The following is a 22827-nucleotide window of genomic DNA, read 5'->3' on the forward strand; positions in this document are numbered from 1 at the left end:
CCAAGTGTTGGAGTCGGGCCTCAGGGCTACAATATTTCTGGGGAGAAATTGGCTTTATTTCTAAGACAAAAATGCCTATCGCTTGAGCATCTGAGCCTCTGGGGATTAAGGGGTTTGTGATAGACAACACTGTAACTGTTTCTAGACTTGGTTTATTGACTTGTCTGTTTCTATTCTGTCACTAATCTGACGGACAAGGAAACCCGGGACATGAAAGAATTTCTGCGTGTTTGCGCTCTCTGGCATCAGGGCCGGGTCGACCTGCTCAGAATGGGTGAGCTCAGGGGTGGGAGGCGTTTGTGCAAGGGCTGTTTGCCTGTGAGGAGGGCGTGTGTGGAAGCCACTCGGGAGAAGTGGGTGCCTCTAGGGAGCTGATTGTCTGTGATGTGAGATGTCCGCCTGGAGTGGGTTAGAGTATGTGCAGTGAGAGCGGTTGGATGGGAGGAGGTAGGTGGGGCTCCCATAGCAGCACGCCGAAACCCGGTCCTACCGAGCAGCCCCCATCTCGGCCTCCCCTCTGCCTGCCCCCAACCCCAGCTTTTCCTCCTAGGATAATATTTCCCAGTTAGGAGTGGCCTTGGGGAGGGGCAGAAGGAGCCGGAGAGCCAGGAATCCAGGAGTCTAAGGACTCCCCTCTCGGGGTCGCGCTAGGTGGGAAGTGGCGGCAGGGAACAGACGTGGGCAGGTGAGCCCCTGCAGGGACAGGCGTGGCGACACGTGGAGGATTTATCCTCAGTCCATCCTCAGGAGTCGGATGACCTGCCCTGGGGTCGCCACTTCGCGTCTTCGGCGAGCACACAGGCTGGAAGCGCGTTCCCCTCCTCTCCGTGGGGCGGGGAGTGGGGGGAGGTAGGCCCCTTTAGGTAGCGGAACCCCGCCTCTCCCTTGTTACCGACGAGCCCCGCCCCCTCTCGCCGCCCGGCGGAGCTCCGCCCCCTCCCCGCCCCCCGCCCGGTCACCACTCTCCCCTAGCTCAGTCTGGCCGGCCCTATGTTACTGAGCGGAGCTCCTCCGGCCGGCTCCGGCCCCGGCCCGCGGGCGCAGGGGAGCGCGGGGGGCGGCCCGGCAGGATCACGCCGCGGCGCCGGGGGTGCAGGAGCGGGCCCAGGAGGGGGCGGCAGCGGCGGAGTGGCCAAGTGGCTCCGGGAGCATCTGGGCTTCCGCGGGGGGGGCGGCGGCGGAGGTGGGGGCAAGCCGGCGCCCCCCGAGCCGGACTACCGCCCCCCTGCACCTTCCCCGGCCGCGCCCCCCGCACCTCCCCCGGACATTTTGGCTGCCTACCGGCTGCAGAGGGAGCGTGACTTCGAAGACCCCTACTCCGGGGGGCCGTCCGGCACCGCTACCCTAGCAACCCCGTCCGCCCCCGGCCCCACTCCGCCCCCGCGCCACGGCTCGCCCCCCCACCGCCTTATTCGGGTCGAGACCCCTGGCCCCCCAGCTCCTCCGCCTGAGGAACGAATCTCTGGACACCCCGCCAGCAGCGACAGGGTGAGTGCCACGCCGGGCAGGGGGCGGCCAGAAGGAGAGGTGGTCGGAGGTCTGAGGCTTACGAGAGGGACAAAGGTGGCCTGACCGGGGCCGGGCCCCTTGGTGTCACGGTTCCTGGCGGACACGATCTTAGTCTCTGACCCCGGGGCTCGAAGGCTTCATCCACCTTTGTTCAGATTCTCGACCTACTAATTTGGGACGTGCGCCCCAAACTCTGCCTCTTTCCCTTATTATCGCCCCGGAACTAGTGACCCTCCCCCTCCCAGGTTCTGCTCTCCTCATCGCAGCCCCCGGAGCCTAATCAGGGAGCCTTTTTCTAACGGGATTTGAGCCCCGCTTTTCCCCAGTTTATGGCCTTTCAACTCTCCGGGAGCAGCAGCTCACTGCCCTTTGATCTCTGACCCCTCCCCCCCAGGGCGGAGTGAGCACAAAGCTCCTTCCCACCTCCTGTTAGCATCTTTGCAGGTGCTCAAGCGCCAGAAAGGAGGGGAAGACTGGTTTTCTCCCGGACACGGCAAAAGCTGGCTTTTGCCTTAACCCATGGTGCTGGAGATGGGTGGACTGTTGAGCAGGGTAGACTTGTTCTTAGCAAGCCAGAACCAGCAGTATGCATCTCTTCACCAAGGATGCCGACCACTGAGGTACAGGCAGGGCCACTCCTGCTGTCCTTCCCTATCTCCTCAGGTATGGGGACAGTCGGGCTTTCCTGGTGGCTCAGTGGTAAAGAATCCATCTGCTAATGCAGGAGACTCAGGTTTGATCCCTGGGTCAGGAACATCCCCTGGAGAAGGAAATGGCAACGCACTCCAGTATTCTTGCCTAGGAAATCCCATGGACAGAGGAGCCTGGCAGGCTGCAGTCCATGGGGTCATAATCAGACACGACTTAGCAACTAAACAACAACGTGGGGACAGTCAGTGCTCAGAACCTGTTGCCCAGAAGGGACTAAGCAACTGAGCCCACTCCTCTCTTCTTGGCCTCCTCCTCCTGGATGGTTAGAGCTTTTCATGGATCTTCAGGCTTAGGGTTCTCACCATTCTCGAGAACATCCATTGTGGCTCAAAGCCCCAGGTAGAGAAACCACCCCCTGCCCAACCCCAGTGTGGCCTGAGAGCTGAAAGCCATCCTCAGGCCCCTGTGGCCCTAAATTCTAGGAAGGTGACTCTGTGGGTGGCCCTGGCTCTGTTGTCCCTTCACTGACCTCTGGGAGCTTGCTCCGGGGCTTACTCCCCTCTCCTCAGCAGAGAACACTGTTTTCTTTGATTGGAAAGCAAAGTTGCTGTCTGAATCCATTGGCTCCAGTATTGAGGTTTTCAGCTGAACGTGTGATGCTGTTCTGCCCAATTTCCTGGGTAAGAGAGATGTGTCGGGGTCAGAGAAAAGCCTCAGGAATGTGAGTTATTTTTCCCTGAGTTCCTACCATGGGGCACGGCTGCCCATCCTGCCCATTCTGCAGACCCTTCGCCGGCAGAAGGTGGCTGGCCTGTCCCCACGTGTCCTTAGGCTCCTCTTCTCCCTAATTTTCCCTGTTGATGATGGTGGTGGTGGCAGTGGCTTTGTTCTTACTATTGACCAGTTAGTCTCCTCCTCCCTGACCATTGCCTATGGGCATGTGGGCCTGGAATGTCCCTGGCCCTCCTCCTCTCTGCATCCTCTTGGAAAGGCATAACAGGCTGCCCACCAAGCCATGGACTCCTCCGGGACAAGGACCATGTCTTCATATTATGTCTCACAAGCACCTAACACAGAATTTGGCATGAAGAGGGGTGGTGCATAAATAAGTCCTGAGTTGTGACTGATCATTGCCATAGTGACCTGAGGGTGAGCATTTCCCCTAACTAAAGCTGCCCATGTCCATATTCTCACAGAGACCCCAAGGAAGGGGCTGTGCCCACACAACCATGTGGAAACCCACAGCCTCTTCTCACCGAGGGCATCCATCCTTCTCCTAGTCGGCTCTGTGATCTGTGGGCTGCTCAGACCTTGTGGGCTAAGCAGTGTCTGACTCCTTTGTCAGCTGTGGGGACAGAAATGAAATGGAGCACTCAGTGGTTTAGTGGGTGTGTGAGAAAGATCCAGGAAGCTATCTGAGCTGGCCCCAGGGCAGGGATGCTGACCTGGGGCTGCCCCCACCCCCTGCCCCACCATTCCGAGAGAGCAGCTCCACCCCCTCAGAACAGTTTGGATCTTCTTAGGAAGAGCCCAGACTGCACACCTGAGCCCCTTACCCTAAACCCAGGTGTCGGCCCATGCCTGCAGAGCCTGCACAGAGTTGTGGCTTCTAGATAGTGAGCCAGCCTGGCCCCCTGAGCCCCTGCTCAGCCAGTATTTCTGTTCTGTGTGGCTGCTTTCTCCTTAGTCTCCGTTTCCCCCGCTCTTAGCCCTGCAGGTCCCCTTGGCTTGTTGCTTTTGGGTTACTTCCTGAGGCGCGACGGAGCTGGGCCCCAGGTTTTACTTTGGGCTGGCTCATTTCTCTCCTGCAGCCCAGCAGCTGGTACTGGGTGGGTCAGAACCCTCTGAGAGGCTGGATCATGAGATTTGATGCAATGGGTGGAAATGCTTCTGTGATGAGCCAGAGAGATTGAAGGGGAATGAGCCCAGTGGATGAGTGGATGTGGGTCAGGAGAGAATAGGCCTTCAGACAGGACCCTGAGAGGCCTGGGAGCTCAAGACCATTAGCCTTCTCCCCATGCAGGGCTCTGGCTGCTGGCCCACCCTGAGACCCATGGCTGCAGTTGGCAGGGGTGCACAGGTGGCCATCTGGGCAGGCCTGGCAGGGCAGGTGTGGGAGCAGCGGGAGCCGCGCCCTGCACCAGGCAGGCGGGGCCTTGCCATCTGGCTGCAGGAAGGCTCCCTCTTGGTGCTGGGCCCTGTCTGGCCATCAGGCTGTGCTCTGGCAGAGGGGCTAGAGAGCTGTGCCTTCCCTTGCTTTGCTCCCTTTTCTCAGACCTTCAACAGGAAAAACCTGATCTAATTAGCAAAAGGGGCTGGGGTTGGGAGAGGGGCCCTGACTGGATGAAGCTTTGAGTTGCCTCTGACCATCTGCACAATGTGTCCTTTGCCTCCATCATGCCAAGATACGTGTGAGAGAGACGGACAGAGATAGAGAATGAGTGAGAGTGAGAGCAAAGAGAGAGAAGTGGTGTGAGCAATAAGACAGGCACCTTGGATGAACTGAAACTAAGGTTCTTGTCCCTAGCTCACAGATAGGCCTCTAAGGTTCACGAACCTCCAGAAATAGTGCGCAGATATTTGGGTGAGTGAGCATTTTTCTGCGAAAAGGCTCACAGCTCTTGGATTCTTATTGGTGTTCACAGGGCCCAAAATATTAAGAACTTTGAAAAACAGATGCTATACCTCACATGATTTTCATGTGGACTTGGATCCTCCAGTCCCAATTTGGAAATGAGTGAACAGATAGGCAGGAGGAAGGAAGTGAAGGATACATTCCGGGTGCCAGAAGATGAACAAGCTATGCCTGCCCTGGGGTTAGGGGGGCAGGTAGGGGCCCTCCCTTAGCCAGTGTTTATGGAGTGTTTGAGTATCATTAAATGACACTGGCCCAGGCACCGCCTGGGAGGCTGAGGTCTTGCCTTTTTGGGGTTTGTCTGCTTTAATTTTCCTTCTTATGACTTGCGCAGAATCTGGAGGTCTGATCTGTTTATCTTACACCTGTCCTCATGTCCCCAGTGACGGAGGAAAAGAGAAGGGTCTGGGTCAAGGGACCTCTGTGGACTGGTTAGACCTCTGAACCCTTTGTGGCCCGGGCTGGTCATCTGTGCTGCCGTTGGTTCCCCTGCCGTTGGTGCGTCGAGGAGGGCCAAGGCCCGCGGTGACTGTGGGATGGTGTGGCAGGCCTGTCCACTCTCTTCACTACCGCCTTCTCACGCTGTGACACTCCCTCCTCTGGAAGACACCTGTGGCTTGTTGGCCAGTGACTCAGTGACATTGCAGCCCTGGTGCTTTACCTTTGGGAGCCAGGAACAGGCAGGAGCCTGTGACCAGAATGGGAGCAGCTGGCTAGGGTCGGGGCTTGGAGGGGTACCTGGAGCCAACACCAGCTACCCTGGAGAACCAGTGTGGTATGATAGGAGAGCGGAGAAGGGGCCCAGACCCTGCATACAGTGAGCCTGTCATGCTTCCAGAGCCTGAGGCCCAGTGGTGTAGCTTCATAGCACCTCAAGGTGCTTCTTCTCTCTTTCAGAGCTTGTTTTGTGTGTGTGTCACTGTGAGCTCCTGAAGGATCCCGAAATTTGTTCTTTTCATATCTAACAATGTAATCATGGATGTTTACTGAGCCTCTACCTCGTATCTAGCATTGTTTGAAGCAGCTCGCGTATATTAGACAGTTGATCCTCACAACAACCCTATAAGGACAAGTCTGGTCTGTTATTATTCAAGCATTACAAATAGGGAGACCAGGAATGTTGAGTCACGCTTACTTGGTTTCACAGCTAGTTAGGAAAGCTGAAGTTCCCACTGGGGCAGCCTGATTCCAGACTGACTGCCAGCATCGTGGGACCTTTGCACCTGCCTCGAGGACCCCTGCAGAGAAAGGATGTGCCACTAAGCAGTTGCTAATGAACAAGGGGAAGGAGACTCTTAAAGAAGGAATGAGGATTGCATTCTATGCTGAGTTCACAATTTCCTGAATGCTGAAGGCCAGCACTTGCCCCTGAATCCCAAAGTGGCCCTCAGACAGACCTTTCAAGAGTCTTACAAAGGTTGGTAACAAGGGTTAGTTAGTACACGTCTGTGATGTTTGAATGTTTTACAGGCATGGCATTGCTTTGTGGTTAGAAAAGGATAATAACAAATTTGCTTCATGTGAGGGCATTTCCCTGGCAGATAATATTAGGAAGGGCATTCCGGTAAGTGGGAACAGAAAGTGCAAAAAGTTTGATCTTGAGGAAGGTAAATATCAGTAGTACACCATTTCCAAAACTGACAGATTTTCAGTGGTAAAAGGATTTCATGGTTAAAATAGTTTGGAGAAATGCTGAATTAGACAAAATTAGTTTATTCTTTTGACTGTAGGACTTCTCATAGCCTTTAACATGCTATGGTGTATTTTATATCTACAAGTAGAGGAGGGAAGATGCTACATTTCCCAATTCTTCTGGAAAATCTATGGCAAGGCACTAAGACCTGGGTCTCTGACTTTCTTGTCTCCACTGCTGCAAACTGTGCACCCTGGACAAGCCTGGACTGTGGGGCCCCAATGCCTGTATACAAGAGATTATCATCAGTGCTAAGACTGATGGAGCACTGACTCCATGCCAGCCTCTGAGCCAAAGACTTTTGTATTCATTGTCCTCTACCCAATCCTGTGAGACAGATACTAATACCAACCCCATTCCACAGATGAAAAGACCAGAAGCTTCCAGACATTAAATGTAAATGAAAGAAATAGAGGAAAGGGACAGTGGTAGACTTTGGAGACCTTATAGAGCCCAAATCCTGTGACATGTGTCCCCCTTGCTCCCCTGGCCTTAAGAACCCCGTGGATTGGCTCAGGAACTCCTAGCAGGGTCCAGCTGCAGAGTGGGAGGGTGGAACCACATGGTGGGCCTGCCAGCTCCCTCAGGAGAGGCCTGGGCAGGAAGGAAAGGCAGAGCCAGACAGCTACTTTGGGAGGGACACTGCCCAACTGAACAGGTGCAAGAGCAGGGTCTTGGAGCCACCCTGCCAGATGGCAGGAGGGGAAGGAGACCTGCTTGGCAGGGGGCCCTCTGGGGAGCAGCTACTCACCTATTAGTTTGGAAATATTTCAGCATTTCAGGAGCGTTCCAACTACCAGAGGGTTTGCCTAAATATCAGCCCCGTGTTTTAGGTGCCTTCCCTGTCCGTTCCTTCCTTCTGCCCTTGAGCCAAAAGCTTTGATCCCCATCAAATACCCATTCTCCTGACTGGCTGCTCCCACAGCCCCTACTGGTCAGTTAGGATGAATGGGGGACTGAGACTTGGTGTCTCTCCAGAAGATGGAGTCTGGGGAGCAAGAGGCCTTTTGAGCATCCAGAATGCGCACTGAGCAGCTACTGTGTACCAGGCCGATACCATATACTACAGTGAGCACATCAGAGTCGAGTAGAGGACCCATAAAGTAAGTCGTGGTGGAGCAAAGGTGTCAGAACCCGGCAGAGGCAGCTTCCCCACACCTGAATGGTTTGCCTTCTCACGTGACCTGGAAGCCACTGCGAAAGCAGGTCTGGTCTCTGATGGGGGTCCCCCATGTCCAGGCAGGTGCTTGTCCTGCCAACCTCCCAGCAGGCGTCTCTGCTGCTGTTCCTGATCCCTGTCCTGTGGGTGGCTTTTCTGGGCACCCCCGCCTAAGGTGAGGGCCGGGGCTTCCTGGAGCAGGTGTAGAGCCAGGAATGGAACAGAGGAGCCATTGAGCTGCCCACAAAGCTGCCACCTGGGTGCCCGTGGGCCCTGCCGGCTGGTGCTGTGGAGGCCCACGCCAGCCTGGGAGGGGTCACAGCACCTGGCCCAGGCTCTGGTGGGAAGGGCCGGCCTGCAACTCTGACTGAGCTTGGAAAGCCAGGGCATGGGGTGCTCCGTGGAGTTGGGGAGGAAGGGCCTGGGGCTTGGGCCAGGTGCTTCTGCTCCCAGAGCAGCTTCTGGGGACTCATACCTTCTGTCTGACTCCTCACCCAGATTCATGCTTCCTCTTCTGAATGAACAAGGAAAAGTGCTTCCTTTGTCCTTTCTTCCTTCCTGTTTATATGTACTGATTCAACACAGAATTACTGAGCACTTTAGGCATTGGGAATTTAGCAGTAAACATGATTCCTGCCCTCAGGAAGTTCACAGTCAGCAAGAAGACAGATAAGAAGACAAGTATATACTACACAATGTGATGGTAGCCCAGCACAGAGCCCCTAACCAGACCTGGGGGGAGACTGACTGGAAGGCTTTCTAAAGAGAAATAAGCTGATCCAGGTAATTGGAAAGCCTTAGAGATAAAAAAGAGATTATAGAGCTTTCAGGTAATGAAGTGACCGGAAACTTCAGGGAGGGAGAGAGAACATTTTTCTAGTGCCTACTGTGGACCAGGTGCTTATTAGAGCTGGAGAGACAAAAATGACAAAGAGCTCAGGTTACAGGAAGAGCTGGTGGAGGTGATAGGATGATCTGAGATGTGGCCTTAGGGGCATGCAGAGATACAGTAGAGATAAAGGAGCTGGCGGTCTTGATTGGAACGAGGTGAAACAAGTGGGAGCTGAAGAACTGAAGGATGAGAGTTCTGCTAGGAGCTGTTGGGATGCATGTCAAAGACCCCTGGAGGGGCCTGTAGAGTGCTGCTGCTGCTGCTGCTAAGTCACTTGGAACCTGCAAAAAGGAGTATCTGAGATGGGAAGTTTTCTTTCTTCATTCCGCCTTGCTAGGGGTCTCAGATCCTATTACCCAGGCCAGGGTGGTCATCCCCACAGCCTCCCTGCCCAGCTGACTCCCAGAGTTCTGATCTGGACCAGAAAGAAAGTCTAGAAAAATGGGGGAGAGGCAGGAGCAGCCCTCCCCTAGGCCACAGGCCTCACAGCTACCTCTTGTCAATGCCCAGCATCCTGGTGTGCAGTGATCTCCCAGGGCTGTTGGCACGGGGCGGACTGGGCTCTGTGTCTGCCTCAGCGGGTCCCCCCACCACCCAGCCTGTGCCCAGCTTGGAGAAAGGCTCTATTGTCCTCAATGAGTCCCGCCCCAGAACCTTAAGCTCTTCCGAAGGGTGTGTGGTTTGCCATTCACTCTGCCTTGACTGGAAGCAGGAACAGAGGGGTGGCCATGAGCCACTTGTGTGAGAGAAGGGGCAGCCTGAGTATGGAGGGCCAAGGCCAGGGCTGTCCTGTCCCTTCCCTCCAAGAGCCCAGAGGGGTTCCGCAGAGCCCAAATTCTGGTTTTCTCAGGGCTGTCCTAAGGTGGTCTCTCTCCCAGGATAGCCAAGATGCCGTGGTAGCAGGTTGGCAGCATGATTTTGCACAAAGGGCACAGGTTCCAATCCTGGTTCCTCTGCTTACCTGGAACAGACTTGGGTATGTTGTTCCCTACCTGTCCTGAGCCTCTATTTCCTAAAAATGGGGATAATAATTCCCATATGGCATTTTGAAGGGCTGTGAGGATAAACCAGTGAACTGTGACATAAAGTCAGTGCTCAGCCCTTCCTTCCTCCATGGTCAGCAAATATTTTCAGCATCTGGGAGTGCAATGGTAGACATGAACCAAGCTAATCGCCTCATTGCCTGCTGTTCCTGCTTATTCTTAGGACACTCCCAACACCTTTATAAGCAGGTTTCTGAATTAATTCCTTCTGTTAGGCCACCTTGCCTAGTGGATGGCCCAGAGGCACACAATTAAGAGAAAAGGAAGATGGCCCATTCTGTGGGCAGCCTGGTGGGGGACCCCACAAAGGAAGAGCCAGAGCTTGTCCCCATCCAAGCTCCTGGGCAGCCAGGACTCTTGTTCCCATGGACAGAGCAACCGGGGAGAAGCAGAGCTGTCTCTCAGATGGCTGAAGCCTGCTCCCCTCACTCTCTTCCCACAGTTAGCAATTCTAGAAGACTATGCGGACCCTTTTGATGTTCAGGAGACTGGCGAAGGCCCAATAGGTGCTGCAGGAGCCCCAGAGAAGGTTCCTGAAAATGACGGCTACATGGAACCCTATGAGGCACAAAAGATGATGGCTGGTAAGTGATGGAGTCGGGGGTGGGAGCAGGGTGGGGGACACTCCCTGAGGCCTGAGTATTTGAAGAACAGGCTCTGGGACCCACAAGTCTAAGGACTGATTCCTTGGTCCCGAGAAAATAGGGAGAAAGCCTTTGCTGGGTCCTTGGGGAGGGTGGTGGCCATTGCCTTCAAGATAGTCATTTTGGAGGAGCTGGGACTTATGGAGCCTAAGACCTAAGGTACTGGAGAAGGCCATACAACCAAAGATCAGACAGTAAAAACATTTGGGATAGTCAGGAAGGGCAGGCTAGTGGGCTGGGCTGGGGGTCACTGATCCCAAGCAGAGAATCACTAGCTATAGGGAAGGTGATGGGGTCGAAACGATGGGATGTTGAAGTAAACACCTTTGTGGCGACTGGAAACACATAACTAGACATGCAGATGCAGTGCACAGAAGTGGGTATGTAGTTCAGGGAGTGAGGGCAGGGAGAAATGAATAAGACCTGGCCCTGGGGAACAGAGGTCAAGAAAGCATACAGGAAAAGGGACCAACAGGGGAGGATGTGGTGAATCAGTGTAAGCCAAGGCCCCAGGGAAGGATGAAAGGAAGGTTTGTTCAGGGGCAAATAATCTTAGTGCTAGGCAGAAGGCTAAGCCTAGCTAAGAGCTAAGAGGGGCAGTAAAGGATCGCAAAGGCTCGAATGAGGCATTTGGACTTGCTCCAAAGTGGGGAGGGGAGCCATTCTGTATTCTTAAACAAGAAAGAAACAGGATGAATATGGCATTTTAAGAGGATTACTGAGGCTTTGGTGTACAGAACAGGCTAGAAGAACTGAGCATCAGGAAGATGAGTTATTAGGCTATTGTGGAAATTGTTGAGGCTTTAAGAGACCGATAATTAACACTTCTTTCTTCCCCTCTAGGCTTGGAAATAACTGAGAAATAGGATTAAGGAAACAGACAGATGGAGATAGCAATGTCAGCTTTATTACTGATAAAGTTGATTGGAGAACATTACTTAGCTATGTCACTACAATGGGCTTCTTAATACTTCACCACAGAATTAAACTTGCCCACTCAGGCTTGGGCAACACAGGGCAGCTGTAGGCCCCTGTACGGGGGCAGGAGGAGAAAGAACCAGAATGTTCTCTCTCTGCAAGTAGACAGATGTGGGAAAGAAAGGAAGCATCCACTGTCCGATCAGATAAGCTGCTCTCCCTCCCTGGGTGAGGTGGGTGAAGGGGCAGAGAGAAGCAGGGAGTGTTATTCCATGGAGACCATGAAACATGAGCCTGTAGAATGGAGGTTCACCCTAGCAGTAATCTAGACGAGGAGACCTGGCCCTGTGGAATGGAAGTCAAGATAAAGTGTCAGAGGGAAAGGGGTCGTAGAGAGTTGAGAGCGGGGAGTCAGCAGGTGGCACTGAACATGTGGGATTCAGAGAAAGAAGAGGGGCCAGGACCAAGGAGAGCAGTGTAATCGCCAGCAGTGGAGAAAATGAGAGGGTGGCTACTGTATTTAGATCAGAGGGGTGTGGATACCTGGGAGGTCTAGGAGTGCCCTGGAATTGTATGAGAAAATTTGCACATTTTTCTGGGGGAATAGCTCCATAATTTTTATCAAAATTTCATTGGGGTCAATGATCCCTAAAAGAGGATCACAGAAAAGACTAGAACTTTGGAAGAAAGCAGTGAGTTTGAAACACCAAAGGGAAATATCTTTATGGCAGTTGGAAACATACAGATGCAAAGGGTGCCATGAGACTGAAGAGTGAGGGCAGGGAGAAATGAACAAGGCTTGGCCGTATGAGAACAGAGACCAAGAGAGGGATCCAGGGAAAGAGACTGAATGGGGGTGATCAGAGAGGCAGACAGTCCATGAAATTGACTCATCCAAGGGGACAGTTTCAAGGAGGAGGAAGTCAGCAGTGCCTGAACAACAAAGAAGGATTTTCTGACTGTGAGATGACAAAACTTGGGGCTCAAAGAAATAAGTGGATCTGGGTAGCAAGGAGGAAATGGACTCTGCCTCAGTTTCTGAAATGAGTAAGCCTCAGCAACCCACCCCTTGCTGGCCATCACAAGATCTCTTTTCAGTCTTTCCCTTTGGTGCTTCTCTGCCCCTGCCTCCGTGGGGTCCCATGCTGTTGGAACCCCAGGGGTGTTTTGAGGGGCCTCTGGTCTCCCTGCAGAGTCAGCAGCCTCCCCTCTGAAGTCTTATAGCTGGAGGGTGCTGCCTGCCAGGGGAGCTAAGCCAGGCAGCCAGGACCACTCACACCTCCCCTCCTGCCTTGCCCTGGCAGAGATCCGGGGCTCCAAGGAGACAGCAGCTCAGCCCCTGCCTCTGTATGACACACCCTATGAGCCAGAGGAGGAGGGGGCCACCCCAGAGGGTGAGGGGGCCCCCTGGCCCCGGGAGTCCCGCCTGCCAGAGGATGATGAGAGGCCCCCCGAGGAGTATGACCAGCCCTGGGAGTGGAAGAAGGAGCGGATTTCCAAAGCCTTTGCAGGTGAGTCCTGGGTAGAGAGGGCAGTTCTGCTGGGGCCTCAGAGCAGCTTTCCAGGCTCAGGGGAATGGGAGGACTGGGCCCTGGGGACAGAGGTGATGAGTTGGGCACTGTGAACACGAACTGTGTGCAGCGTCAGGGGATGACTTCCTGCATCACCACCTCTCAGGCCCCCATCTTTTAGGAGGCAGGGTAGACTTAAAAGTAAAGAAATTCCAAACAAAATGCTCAAACGTGTGGCCTGTGTTAAAGACTTATATTTAACAAAACAAAGCACAGAGGGTGTGTGTGGGTGATGCAAGAGCCTGGATCCTTGATTCAGTGAGAACATCAAGGACTTAGTGCCGTTAGACCTCATTCCTGCTCCTGTGTCCTCCTCAACCCTCCCTGGGCAAGGGGCTCATCCTGGAGCTGGACTCGGCTCTCTGCTCTGTCCCCCCAACCCTGGCAGTCAGACTGAGAAACCACAGCTTTCTCATTTGTTTCCTGTAAAGCATGCACCGTTGAGGATGGGCCATTTATCTCCAGGAGTCTCCTTGGAGAATCAATACTGTTTGGATTGCTTAATGGGAAAATCTATGCTCGTCATTAGGAAACCTCGTTAGCAGTCCTGCAGCCGCCAGTGGCATGGCTCTGCTAATTGTCAAGGCTCAGGATTGAGAGTGTGGGGGGTAAATTTCAATAAAATATCTGCCCCCGTGTCTGAGCTTTCCTGACACCCTGCGGCCAGACTGTCTGGGTCTTGCTACCCATGAGTTCCCAGGCTTCAGGTGAAAGGGAGAAGAGAGGCAAGGTGGGAGGTGCCAGGAGGCTGTGGGGGCGCCTGGGTATGGTGCTGGGTGGTGTGGACAGCCCTTTGTCCCACTTTTCCTCCCTGCCCAGTCCCTTTGGGCCCTGGAGGCTCGAGAGACATCAAAAGGGACCTGTGGGGCTGGCAGAGCAAGGCCCTGTGTTCTGCTGTTTGTCACTGGAGCCTCCCACTGGATCGGTCAGTGCGGCTCCACCCAGTCCCCTAAGAGTCCTCTTCCCCCAGAAGCCGCCCCTGCCTCTGCTCCTTTTCCTTTCCAGGCTGTCCTATATCCTGGCTCTGGTTTCGGTGTCTCAATCTCTGCCTCTCTCTGTCTCTGTCTCTGTCTGTCTCTCTTCTCCCGGCTGCTCCTGGCTCCAGTTGACATTAAGGTCATCAAAGACCTACCTTGGCCTCCGCCCGTGGGACAGCTGGACAGCAGCCCCTCCCTGCCCACCGGGGACAGGGACATCTCCGGTCCAGCCTCCCCCGTCCCCGAGCCCAGCCAGGAGGATGGCAGCGGTGGGTCCCGTGGGGGCTTCTGGAGAGGGCCATCCCCTAGGCCCCGTGGGATTGGGTGGGAGGAGCTGAGAGGTGGGGTGGAGTTCAGAGAGCCCAGGAGGAATGCCTCTGGCCCTGGAGGGAGAGGAAAGGGACAAAGGCCTCGGTCCTCCCTCCCCAAAGCACAAGGGAGGTGCCTCCTGAGAGAGGCCCCTTCCAGATACCTTTCCCACCAAGCCAGGTCAATCCACTCTTCTAAATTCACCTTTTGGGGCAGAGCTCTGCCTGACCGGATCCTTCAGCAGCACAAATAACCCTGAGGCTAGGTGACACTAGCACAGGAAGGACCTGACTCCTTAAAGGAGAGATCTGGTTTTGCACCTGGTGACTGGAGGGCTTGAAAGTGGTACTCAGAAAAAGAGCCCAAATGGGGAGAGAGAAGACACTGAACCCTTCATCTATGTTCAGTTTTATGCACAATGGGCAGCCAGGGGTGGGCTTGCGGCTGTGCGTACACACACAGGCATGAGCACTTGTTTGTATATTTGCGCCTGTGTGTGAGTGGGCATCATGTAAATACAGGCTGAGGGGGGTCTCTGTCACCTGTGCATGCTGGCTTTACCCGTGTGGGCCACTGGCTTCAGCCCTCCCTGGGCAGGCTGCCCAGGGTCTTGGAAGGGCTCTGGGGTCTGGGAGGGCACCGCTGCCTCTGCTGGGCTTCTGTCGGGGGCAGGGGGGTGGGGGTGGGGGAGCCTATGGGCAGCGACCTTGGGGGCGGGGGCAGGCTGGCGGCTTTAGGCTTTGGGCAGGGATGGCCTGTCAGGATGGCACCAAGGGAAATCAGATAATTGTTCTCGGATCGATAAGTCATTTCTACAGAATGGCTTGGCAGGGTGATTTGGAGAACGGTAATGAACTCTGAGGAGGAGAAAGAAACAATATTATCAGCGCTGAAGCCACCCTGAGGGGGATGGGAGAGGGAAGGCAGTCATCTCCTCCAGAGGGAGAGGCTTAAGTAGTTTCTCATGTCATTTCTCTCCCCTCTCTTGCCACAGAATGGGGACCGAAAGGCCCTGTGTGCACAGGAGAGCTGAGCCCCGCCCCCACCAAGGAAAGGACAGATACTGTCCCTAGAGCTAGTCAGGCTTCTGAGCAGGCCCCACCCTTGCAGAACTTTCCTTTGTTCCCTTTTGGGTGGAAATGGGGATGGAGCCCTGGCTAGGCTATAGGGATCTACCTCTAGGGTCCTCAGAGTCTGTGACTGGTATGTTCCCCACAGCCCAGTTTGAAGGATCTGAGAAGAGCTGCCTGTCACCTGGCCGAGAGGAGAAGGGGCGCCTTCCTCCCCGACTCTCTGCAGGGAACCCCAAGTCAGCCAAGCCCCTAAGCATGGAGCCCAGCAGCCCCCTGGGGGAGTGGACAGACCCAGCACTGCCTCTGGAAAACCAGGTGTGAGTGTCTGTGTCCAGTTGGGGACCCTCCCCTCCCTTCCCGGCACTGACTTGCTTGCTGGGAACACTCAGAATGGGTGGGCCTGGACAGCCAGGGACCCAGCAGAGATGCGCCCCTTTTTTCTCTTGTCCTCAGCTGGTATCACGGGGCCATCAGCCGAACAGATGCCGAGAACCTGCTCCGGCTGTGCAAAGAGGCCAGCTATCTGGTGCGCAACAGTGAGACCAGCAAGAACGACTTCTCCCTGTCCCTCAAGTGAGTGGGGCCTGCTGGCTGGGGGCTCTAGACAAGATGAGCCTGTCAGGATGAGTCCAAGGGGAATCAGTGTGAGGACTACCAGCAGGGCAGGAGGAGTCTCCAGTTCTCTCCCAGGCTGGAGAGAACGTCATCCCCTGTGAACACGTGCTGACTCTGGGCCAAGCCCGGACACCTGAGGCTTGACTGAGGCTTGACTTGCTCTCGAGGAGCTTGGAGTCCTTTGGGGAAAACAGTTAAGGTATTGAATCCAGCTTAGAAGTGTTCTGTCCCTTTCTAGCTCTGTGACCTGGAGCCCCTTAACCTCTGTGGGCCTCAGGGGCAATAACGTATCTGCCTTATAGGGAAGGATTAAATGAAATAAGCACTTAGCATAGTGCTGAATGCTTAATAAATTATCAGTGTCATCATTATTAATGAAAGTCCAAGATGTTCTAGAAGTACAGGGGAAGAGATAGGAACTTTGCCTGTGGAACTCCACATGGTGAGATGGAGGCTGGGTCCTGGGAAGAAAGTGGAGTGTTGGACACAGAGCTGTTCTTGTTCACTCTGAGGAGGTGGGCAGAAGGTCTGGGGATGGCGGCTGACAACTGAGCTTTAAAGGGTCCTGAAAGAGGCAGAGAAGTCAGGGCACCTCCTCCTCCTTAGCCTTCCACTCTGGGCACAGATATTTTACATAGACCAGCATCTGCCTCCCAGGTTCTACTGGCAGGGTGGCTAGTCTCCTTGGCGCCCAGGAGTTCTGTCTAATAGAACCCCACATGGCAGCCTGTCACAGCGCTGTCCATTCACATCTCCATCGTTACTGGGCCACTTCCTACCATATTTCCTAGGGGGCATTAGAGTACAGGTATACCGCACTTCAAACATCCAATATATGGAAATTTGGGAGTATTAAACACACACATTTGAGGATAATTATTCAACTTCACTAAAACATAATGGGAAAAAAATGCCAAACTAAAGTCAGATAACCTGAATTTCATTCTTAGATTTTAGTAAAACTACCTGTGTGACCTTAGGCAAATCACTTAACCTCTCTGGACTTTTTGCATTTGCAAAATATGTCCAATGGCTATCTCTTAGGGTTCTTCCAGCTTTTATGCTCAGGGGGCCTGCAAGTTATGAAAACAAAGGAACATTCAGGAAAAATTCTATTTGTCAAAAATTTGATCTACATCACTTCGGAAATGTGTATTGCTTTAAAAATCATAGTCATGATTCCTAGAGCATCTACTAGGTGCCAAGCAGCATATAACACCATCTCCAAACCAACTGCCACCTGCAAGATCAATCTCTTTTTATAGAAAAAGAAACCAGATTCAAAGAGGTACGTGATTGGCTCAAGGCCAACAGCAAATTAAGTGCCCAAAGCGGGCTCTGAACCCCACTCAGGCTGACTCCACGAACCTCACTGTTCCATTACACAGTTCCACCCCCGTCAAGGCTGGTATGGTCCAAAGCAAGGAGAGACAACGGGGTCTGGCTCCCAAACAGAGCAGAGTCCGGGCCCTCCCTTATCCAGAGGAGGGAAGGAGAGGGGGCGGCCTGGACACTGCTCCAGCCCAGGCTCATCTGGGCCTGCCAGCATCTGTCTGCCAGAGTCTTGTTTGCATATAAATGGCTTCTCTGAAATACAATTATAGTTTCTCTTGTCTCTGTAATGGAAGGGCTTTCACTGGTAATTAAACAGCTTCCTCCAAAAGCCTGCCAGCCCTCACGCTGTGGGCCAGCAAGTCCCACCCTGGTTCCCAGAGGGTCAGGCAAAGGCTCTGCTGTGTCCTAATGGATGCTTGGGACTTTGTCCCAGGAGGTCAGTTAACCACACGGAGGCTGAGCTCTCAGCTGCCAACTCAGTTCTTTGACCACTTGTTGCTGTTTTTGGCCAGACCTGTCCCTCAAGGAGAAGATATAAGGACAGTTTTCAGGAGAGGTAATCCCCCCGAGTGCACTGTGGGGAGGGGGCTGTCCCCTAACGGTGAGAGCACAGGGCCCACGCTGCCGCCCACAGCCATGGGCTGGGCTTTGGGCACAGGAAGGACAGGGGAGGGTGACTACTCACTGCTTCCCCTCTCCATTGCCCCAGGGGCTGTAACTTTTCTTAGGCCCTGTGCTCTATTCTCTGGGGCCTGCATGCTCACTGTCAATTCAGCCTTATCTCAGACCTGCAGATGAAAGATGGCCCCACACCCTGACACAAACCCAGGCTTGAGGGCACTCCACCCTAAGCGGGAAGGGAAGGATAGATTTAAGGGCCTGTCTTTTTCTTCCCATCCCTTTCCTCTTTAGTTTCCCCATTGTCCGTGCTTTCTCACTGTAGGCCTAGTGCAATGCGTCCAGGCAGAGCCTTCTTTGTGCGTAGATGGGAAACAAGTGGTTTGCCAGCCTCAACTCAAGGGTGGGGCCTCACAAAGAGCAGCCCCCTTGCCAGCCCTGCCTCTCACCAGCTTCTGAGCCCTGCCCGTGTCCCCTCCAGGGGCTCAGACCAGCAGAAGCAAGTCCTCGGGCTTCAGGGTTCTTCAAGGATTGTTTCTCTGTTGCTTGTGTGTGCATTTTAGAGCTGGGGCCTGGCTGAGCAGGCTGGTGGTAGTTTGAACAGACGTTCTTGCTGGGAGCTGGCCAGAGCTCAGCAGCATGGTCTTCGTCTTGTGGGCAGGGCTGGGCACTAATGCTGATTTCCTGGATTGTGGTGGGGAGATGGGAGAGGCAGTGGAGCATGTCCTCTCTGAGGGAGGGAATGGAGAGGCAGCCTAGTGATGATGTCATCCCAGGCAGAAGAGCTGGATAGATGAGGGGGGGTTGGGAGATTGGCCCAAGGCCCAGTTAGCAGGAGGGTGAAGGGATGTCTTCAGGACCAGGCAGTTGGGTGTTCCCAGATTTGGAGGGATGTCCAAAGCAGCTCACCCCCTCACCAAATCATTGCACGAGAGAATCCCAACCAAGATTCACTTGGTTGTTGCATCTGGCCACCCACTGTCCTGCCAAGGGTGTCTGTTCATGAATCACCAGGATCTCCCCCTACACAGGTGTTCTCCCCCACAGCTCAAGGAGGGGGAGGATAAACTGGCCCTAGCTGGGGGCGGGGATGGGAGAGACTGGATCCCAGGGTTGGGGGGTGGTGCTGATAGCTTGTTTCCACCTGCACACACCCTGTACACTCACCACACACACATTCTTGGCACACCCAGTGCCCTCACCACAAAGCCAATGCCTGCTGCCGCCTACTCACAAAATCCCCTCCATCTCCTCGCTGCTTTCTGGACTGCCCTCCACCTCAGCGGCCTTGAAAGAACCACTGCCAGGGTTGGGGTTGGGGGAGCAAGGGTGGGACGGGTGGGTACAGGGACTGGAGAGGGCCCTGGCTCAACAGGGTCTCTCCTCCTCTTCCCAGGAGCAGTCAGGGTTTCATGCACATGAAGCTGTCCCGGACCAAGGAACACAAGTACGTGCTGGGCCAGAACAGCCCGCCCTTCAGCAGCGTCCCTGAAATCGTGCACCACTACGCCAGCCGCAAGCTGCCCATCAAGGGCGCGGAGCACATGTCCCTGCTCTACCCCGTGGCCATCCGGACTCTGTAGGGGTGAGGCCCGGGCCTTGTGACAGATCTGGACCCAGCCCTGAGCGACCTCTCCAACCTTTCTTCCCCTCTTCCAGGAATCAGTGGAAGCTGTGATATTCCTTAATTTATTCTTAAGGGGAAGGGCTACAGGGACCTTGGAGTTAGAGGTGGTCGGGAGCTGAGGATTGAAGACTCCCTGGGGAGAAAGAATAGCCCCTGGAGGAAGGAGACGTCAGAATCACTGGTCTTCCGAGGGGTTTAAGATCGATAGCTCCAGCCCCTTTCTTCCCCTCGGGCAGAGGTGGCGATCCCTTTCCCCGCCATCCTGGGTGGAAAGGTGAATGCCGGATGGAGCTGGACGCGGGCCAACGGGGCACCCTGGCCATCTCTCCGCCTCCACTCCCAAACCACCAGCGGGGGTTCACCCAGAGTCTGCTGCAGGGCTTCGGGTAGACCGACCCCTGGGATGGAGACGGCATTGGGGGTGGGGAAAGAGGGGAAGGGCTCGGCCGCCGGGAACTTGTGCAGGCCCCGGGCCGCCCCGGCTCTGGGCCAGAGGCAATAAATAAACTCCGTCCTGCCAGGCACAGCCGCGTCCGCGCCGCCGCCGCCGCCGCCCCCCCCGGGCCGACAGGGGAGGGAGCGGAGCGAGCACAGATTCTGTTTATAATCAGCTCTGGAGCAGCAGGCACGGGGCGTCTGTGAAAAGCAGTTTCGAAGCATCAAGTTCCTTCCTTTGACGAGATGTCAAAACATCCCCCGGGGCCCCCATCCCCGCCCCGGCGTGGGGGGCGGGGGTGGGCACCCGGATCCGGCTGGCCGCTCGGCGCCCCCTCCCCGCCGCCCGGACGAGCGCGGCTCCCTGAGAGCGCGTCTAATTTCCTGCCAACAGCCATTTGTCTGGGAGGAGGGGAGCCGCGGAGAGACAAAGAGGCAGCGCGCCAGGCGGGAGGGAGCAGGGCGGCCCTGCCACGCGGAAGCCGCGCGCCGGCGGAGGCGGGAAAGCTGGCGCGCCGACCGCGTTTCCTTTCCAGAGGAAGCGACGGCCTGCCGCGCCTCACCCGGCCCGGGTCGCTGGGTCGGGTCCCGAGACCTGCAGGCGGCCGGTCCCGGGCGGGATCTCGCTCGAGGCTGCGGCGCCCAGCGGGGTCGTCCGCGTGCGCCGCCTGCTGGCCGCACCTCCAAGAGCCGGGCCAAACCTTCCACGTCCCTGGTGGCCCCGCAGCGGCAACCCGCCTCTGGATACCACTGGGCCGCCAGGCGGAGCTGCTGTCAAACCACTGCAGGCCCGCCCGCCGGCTCCCATGGGCCAGCTGGGCAGAAACTCCTGAGGACGGGCTGAACTAACACCCTGGGGACGGCTGCCCTGAGAAAGCAGCCTGAGAACCGCGCCCGCAACCCCCACCCGCCACCGACACCTGCAGCTCCTAAGCGCGGTGTGAAGCAGGGGAATTTGGATTTTCTAACCCAGTGGTTGAATTTATCAAAATCGAGGATCTGTGATCAGACAAATTCAAGAATTCTGTGGGGACACTGGAAAGGATGACTTGAAATTGAGTCCTGCTTCAGAAATTCGCTCAGAGAGGTTGCCCTATCCTGAAGTAGACTTGGAGGGCATTCAGTTATTTTGCAGATTAGAAAACAGGCCCAAAGACGTTAGGTGATGAGTGCATGTCTCCTCACTGCCATCTCACTCCATAGAAGACTCATGTGGGCACAGGTGCTCAACCCTTCCACTGCTCAGAGAAGAGCTGGGAGTAACTGACGTCTTGGAGCAAGTCAGGTGACCTCTGGCTCCCTGCAGATTCCTGCAGTGTCCTGCTACACTGCTTCCCACTTTGTGCCCAGCCCACCTTCTCTAGAAGCCCCCACGCCTCCCCCTGTCCCTCCTGAACAGGCTCAGAAGCCCCAGACCACCTGCCCTGAGAGGCCTTCTGTCAGGAAAGGTGCCGCTGAGCAGGGAAAGGTCTCTAGCCGCGGCAGGTGGCCTTGGAGGGGTTCCCTTATTCAGTGGGTGCTGGCAAGCTCAGAGACAATGTCTGGGCCAGCCATGGTGAACTAGCCACATGAATGGCTCTTCTGCCAGTACCTAACCCATCCTGGAGCAGAATAAAGAAACCCTTAGGGCAGAAACGGAGAAGGCAATGGCACCCCACTCCAGTACTCTTGCCAGAGGAGCCTGGTAGGCTGCAGTCCATGGGGTTGCTAAGAGTCGGACACGACTGAGCGACTTCACTTTGACTTTTCACTTTCATGCATTGGAGAAGGAAATGGCAACCCACTCCAGTGTTCTTGCCTGGAGAATCCCAGGGACGGGGGAGCCTGGTGGGCTGCTGTCTTTGGGGTCGCACAGAGTCGGACGCGACTGAAGTGACTTAGCAGTAGCAGTAGGGCAGAAAAGTGGTTTATTTATAAAAGAGACTATTAGAGCAGGAAGAGGGGAGGAGAGCGGAGGAGCACCCAGACATGTTGGGCCAGGTTCTGACGACAGTACGTGTTTAAAAACTTGGGGAAAAGATCAATTGTACTGTTGGAATGGGGTCCTCAGGGGGGCATTCCTGTAAATTGCTCTCTGTGGCTCTACCCTCTCTAAGGCATTTTCCAGCCCTTTGACAGTGGAGAGCTCAGAGGAGTGGAGATTTGGGTGGTGGGTAGGGGTTTTAGGATGCTAGAATCTATATGTGCTCCCACTTCATCCCTAAACTCACAGCCCTCTACACACACACACAATTTGTCTGTTCAAGCCTTTTGGTTTTTTTCCTTATTTTGGAAGAAGAGGTGTCACTTAGTCACAAAACAATAATAGATCTCCTAGCTCCCAACTTTTAGTCCCTACACAGTGCCTTGCATTTCTCCAGGCTGAGACATTCTGGACCTGGGAGTCCATGAACCCACATGGGGTGACTGACCATGGCCACCTGGACCGAGGTTGGGAGGTAGAAATGGGGAGATGGCTGAGGAAGCCAGAAACAAGAAATCTGGAGGTGACGTGTCAGGCCGAACCTCTGCTCAGCTAGACAGTGGGCAGAGCCCCTGGGCAGGAAACCTAGAAGTTCTCATAATGGTGGGAGAAATGAGTCCTGTCCTGGCTGTTGATGAGCTGACAAGCCTTTTCTACATTCTTGGTCATGCCAGGGGGGCCGCAGCTGAACACCCCAATCTTCCGGACCTGTTGGAGAAAGAAGTGAAGGCCAGCTCAGTAGTCACTGTCCAACTCAGTGTCTAACTCCATGTTCATGTGAAAGACCAGCAGGAGTCCTTGGTGAGGACTCATTCCATGATCCTGTGAAGGTTTACTCCATACTGTGCATGGTGAGGGCTGGCTCAGGGTTTATAAATCTCACCGAGTTTTGGAAGACTTGTTCTCTGTGAGGCCAGCCTTGACTCTTTTCCAAGGCATTTGCTAGCCCAGTGTTTGTCTGGATAGTATTAATGGTGAGGGTAGCTCTGAGTTTATGGTGAGGACCAGCTCCACCACTGAGCCCTTCCTTCGAGACAAGGCATCATAGCTTCAGAAGTAGCAAGTCCCTGCTGCCTGCTTCCTCCCTTGGCCCTTGAGTGGCCTGCATCTCTCCCTTTCCATTCCATCACCCCACCAGACTCCTCAGGGATGGGTCCTCC

The 22827-nt window shown here is 54.9% G+C and overlaps 2 protein-coding genes across 6 annotated transcripts in view; one reads left to right on the forward strand and one right to left on the reverse strand.

Annotated features, from left to right (window-relative positions):
* The first annotated feature begins 975 nt into the window (after positions 1-975).
* SHF (Src homology 2 domain containing F) lies at positions 976-19793 on the forward strand. Of its 5 annotated transcripts, XM_027554110.1 has the most exons (7): positions 976-1488; positions 10025-10166; positions 12449-12655; positions 13821-13961; positions 15220-15391; positions 15528-15647; positions 19039-19793. In XM_027554110.1, the coding sequence occupies exons 1-7, from the start codon at positions 991-993 to the stop codon at positions 19223-19225; spliced, it is 1467 nt and encodes a 488-aa protein (XP_027409911.1). In that variant the 5' UTR covers positions 976-990; the 3' UTR covers positions 19226-19793. The 5 variants fall into 5 exon arrangements, with proteins under 5 accessions (XP_027409911.1, XP_027409912.1, XP_027409913.1 ...); XM_027554111.1 differs by lacking the exon at positions 13821-13961; XM_027554112.1 differs by lacking the exon at positions 19039-19793 and having other exon boundaries at positions 15220-15389; positions 15528-17287.
* Positions 19794-21542: 1749 nt separating this feature from the next.
* The window catches only part of DUOX1 (dual oxidase 1), a 30936-nt gene continuing 29651 nt past the window's right edge, over positions 21543-22827 (reverse strand). Inside the window, exon 33 of the mRNA XM_027554115.1 lies at positions 21543-22375. Within this exon, the coding sequence (XP_027409916.1) occupies positions 22253-22375 (123 nt within the window). The 3' untranslated portion in view covers positions 21543-22252. The remainder of the gene's footprint in view (positions 22376-22827) is intronic.

The sequence above is a fragment of the Bos indicus x Bos taurus genome, chromosome 10 (genome assembly GCF_003369695.1).
Source record: "Bos indicus x Bos taurus breed Angus x Brahman F1 hybrid chromosome 10, Bos_hybrid_MaternalHap_v2.0, whole genome shotgun sequence".
NCBI classification, from domain to species: Eukaryota; Metazoa; Chordata; class Mammalia; order Artiodactyla; family Bovidae; genus Bos; species Bos indicus x Bos taurus.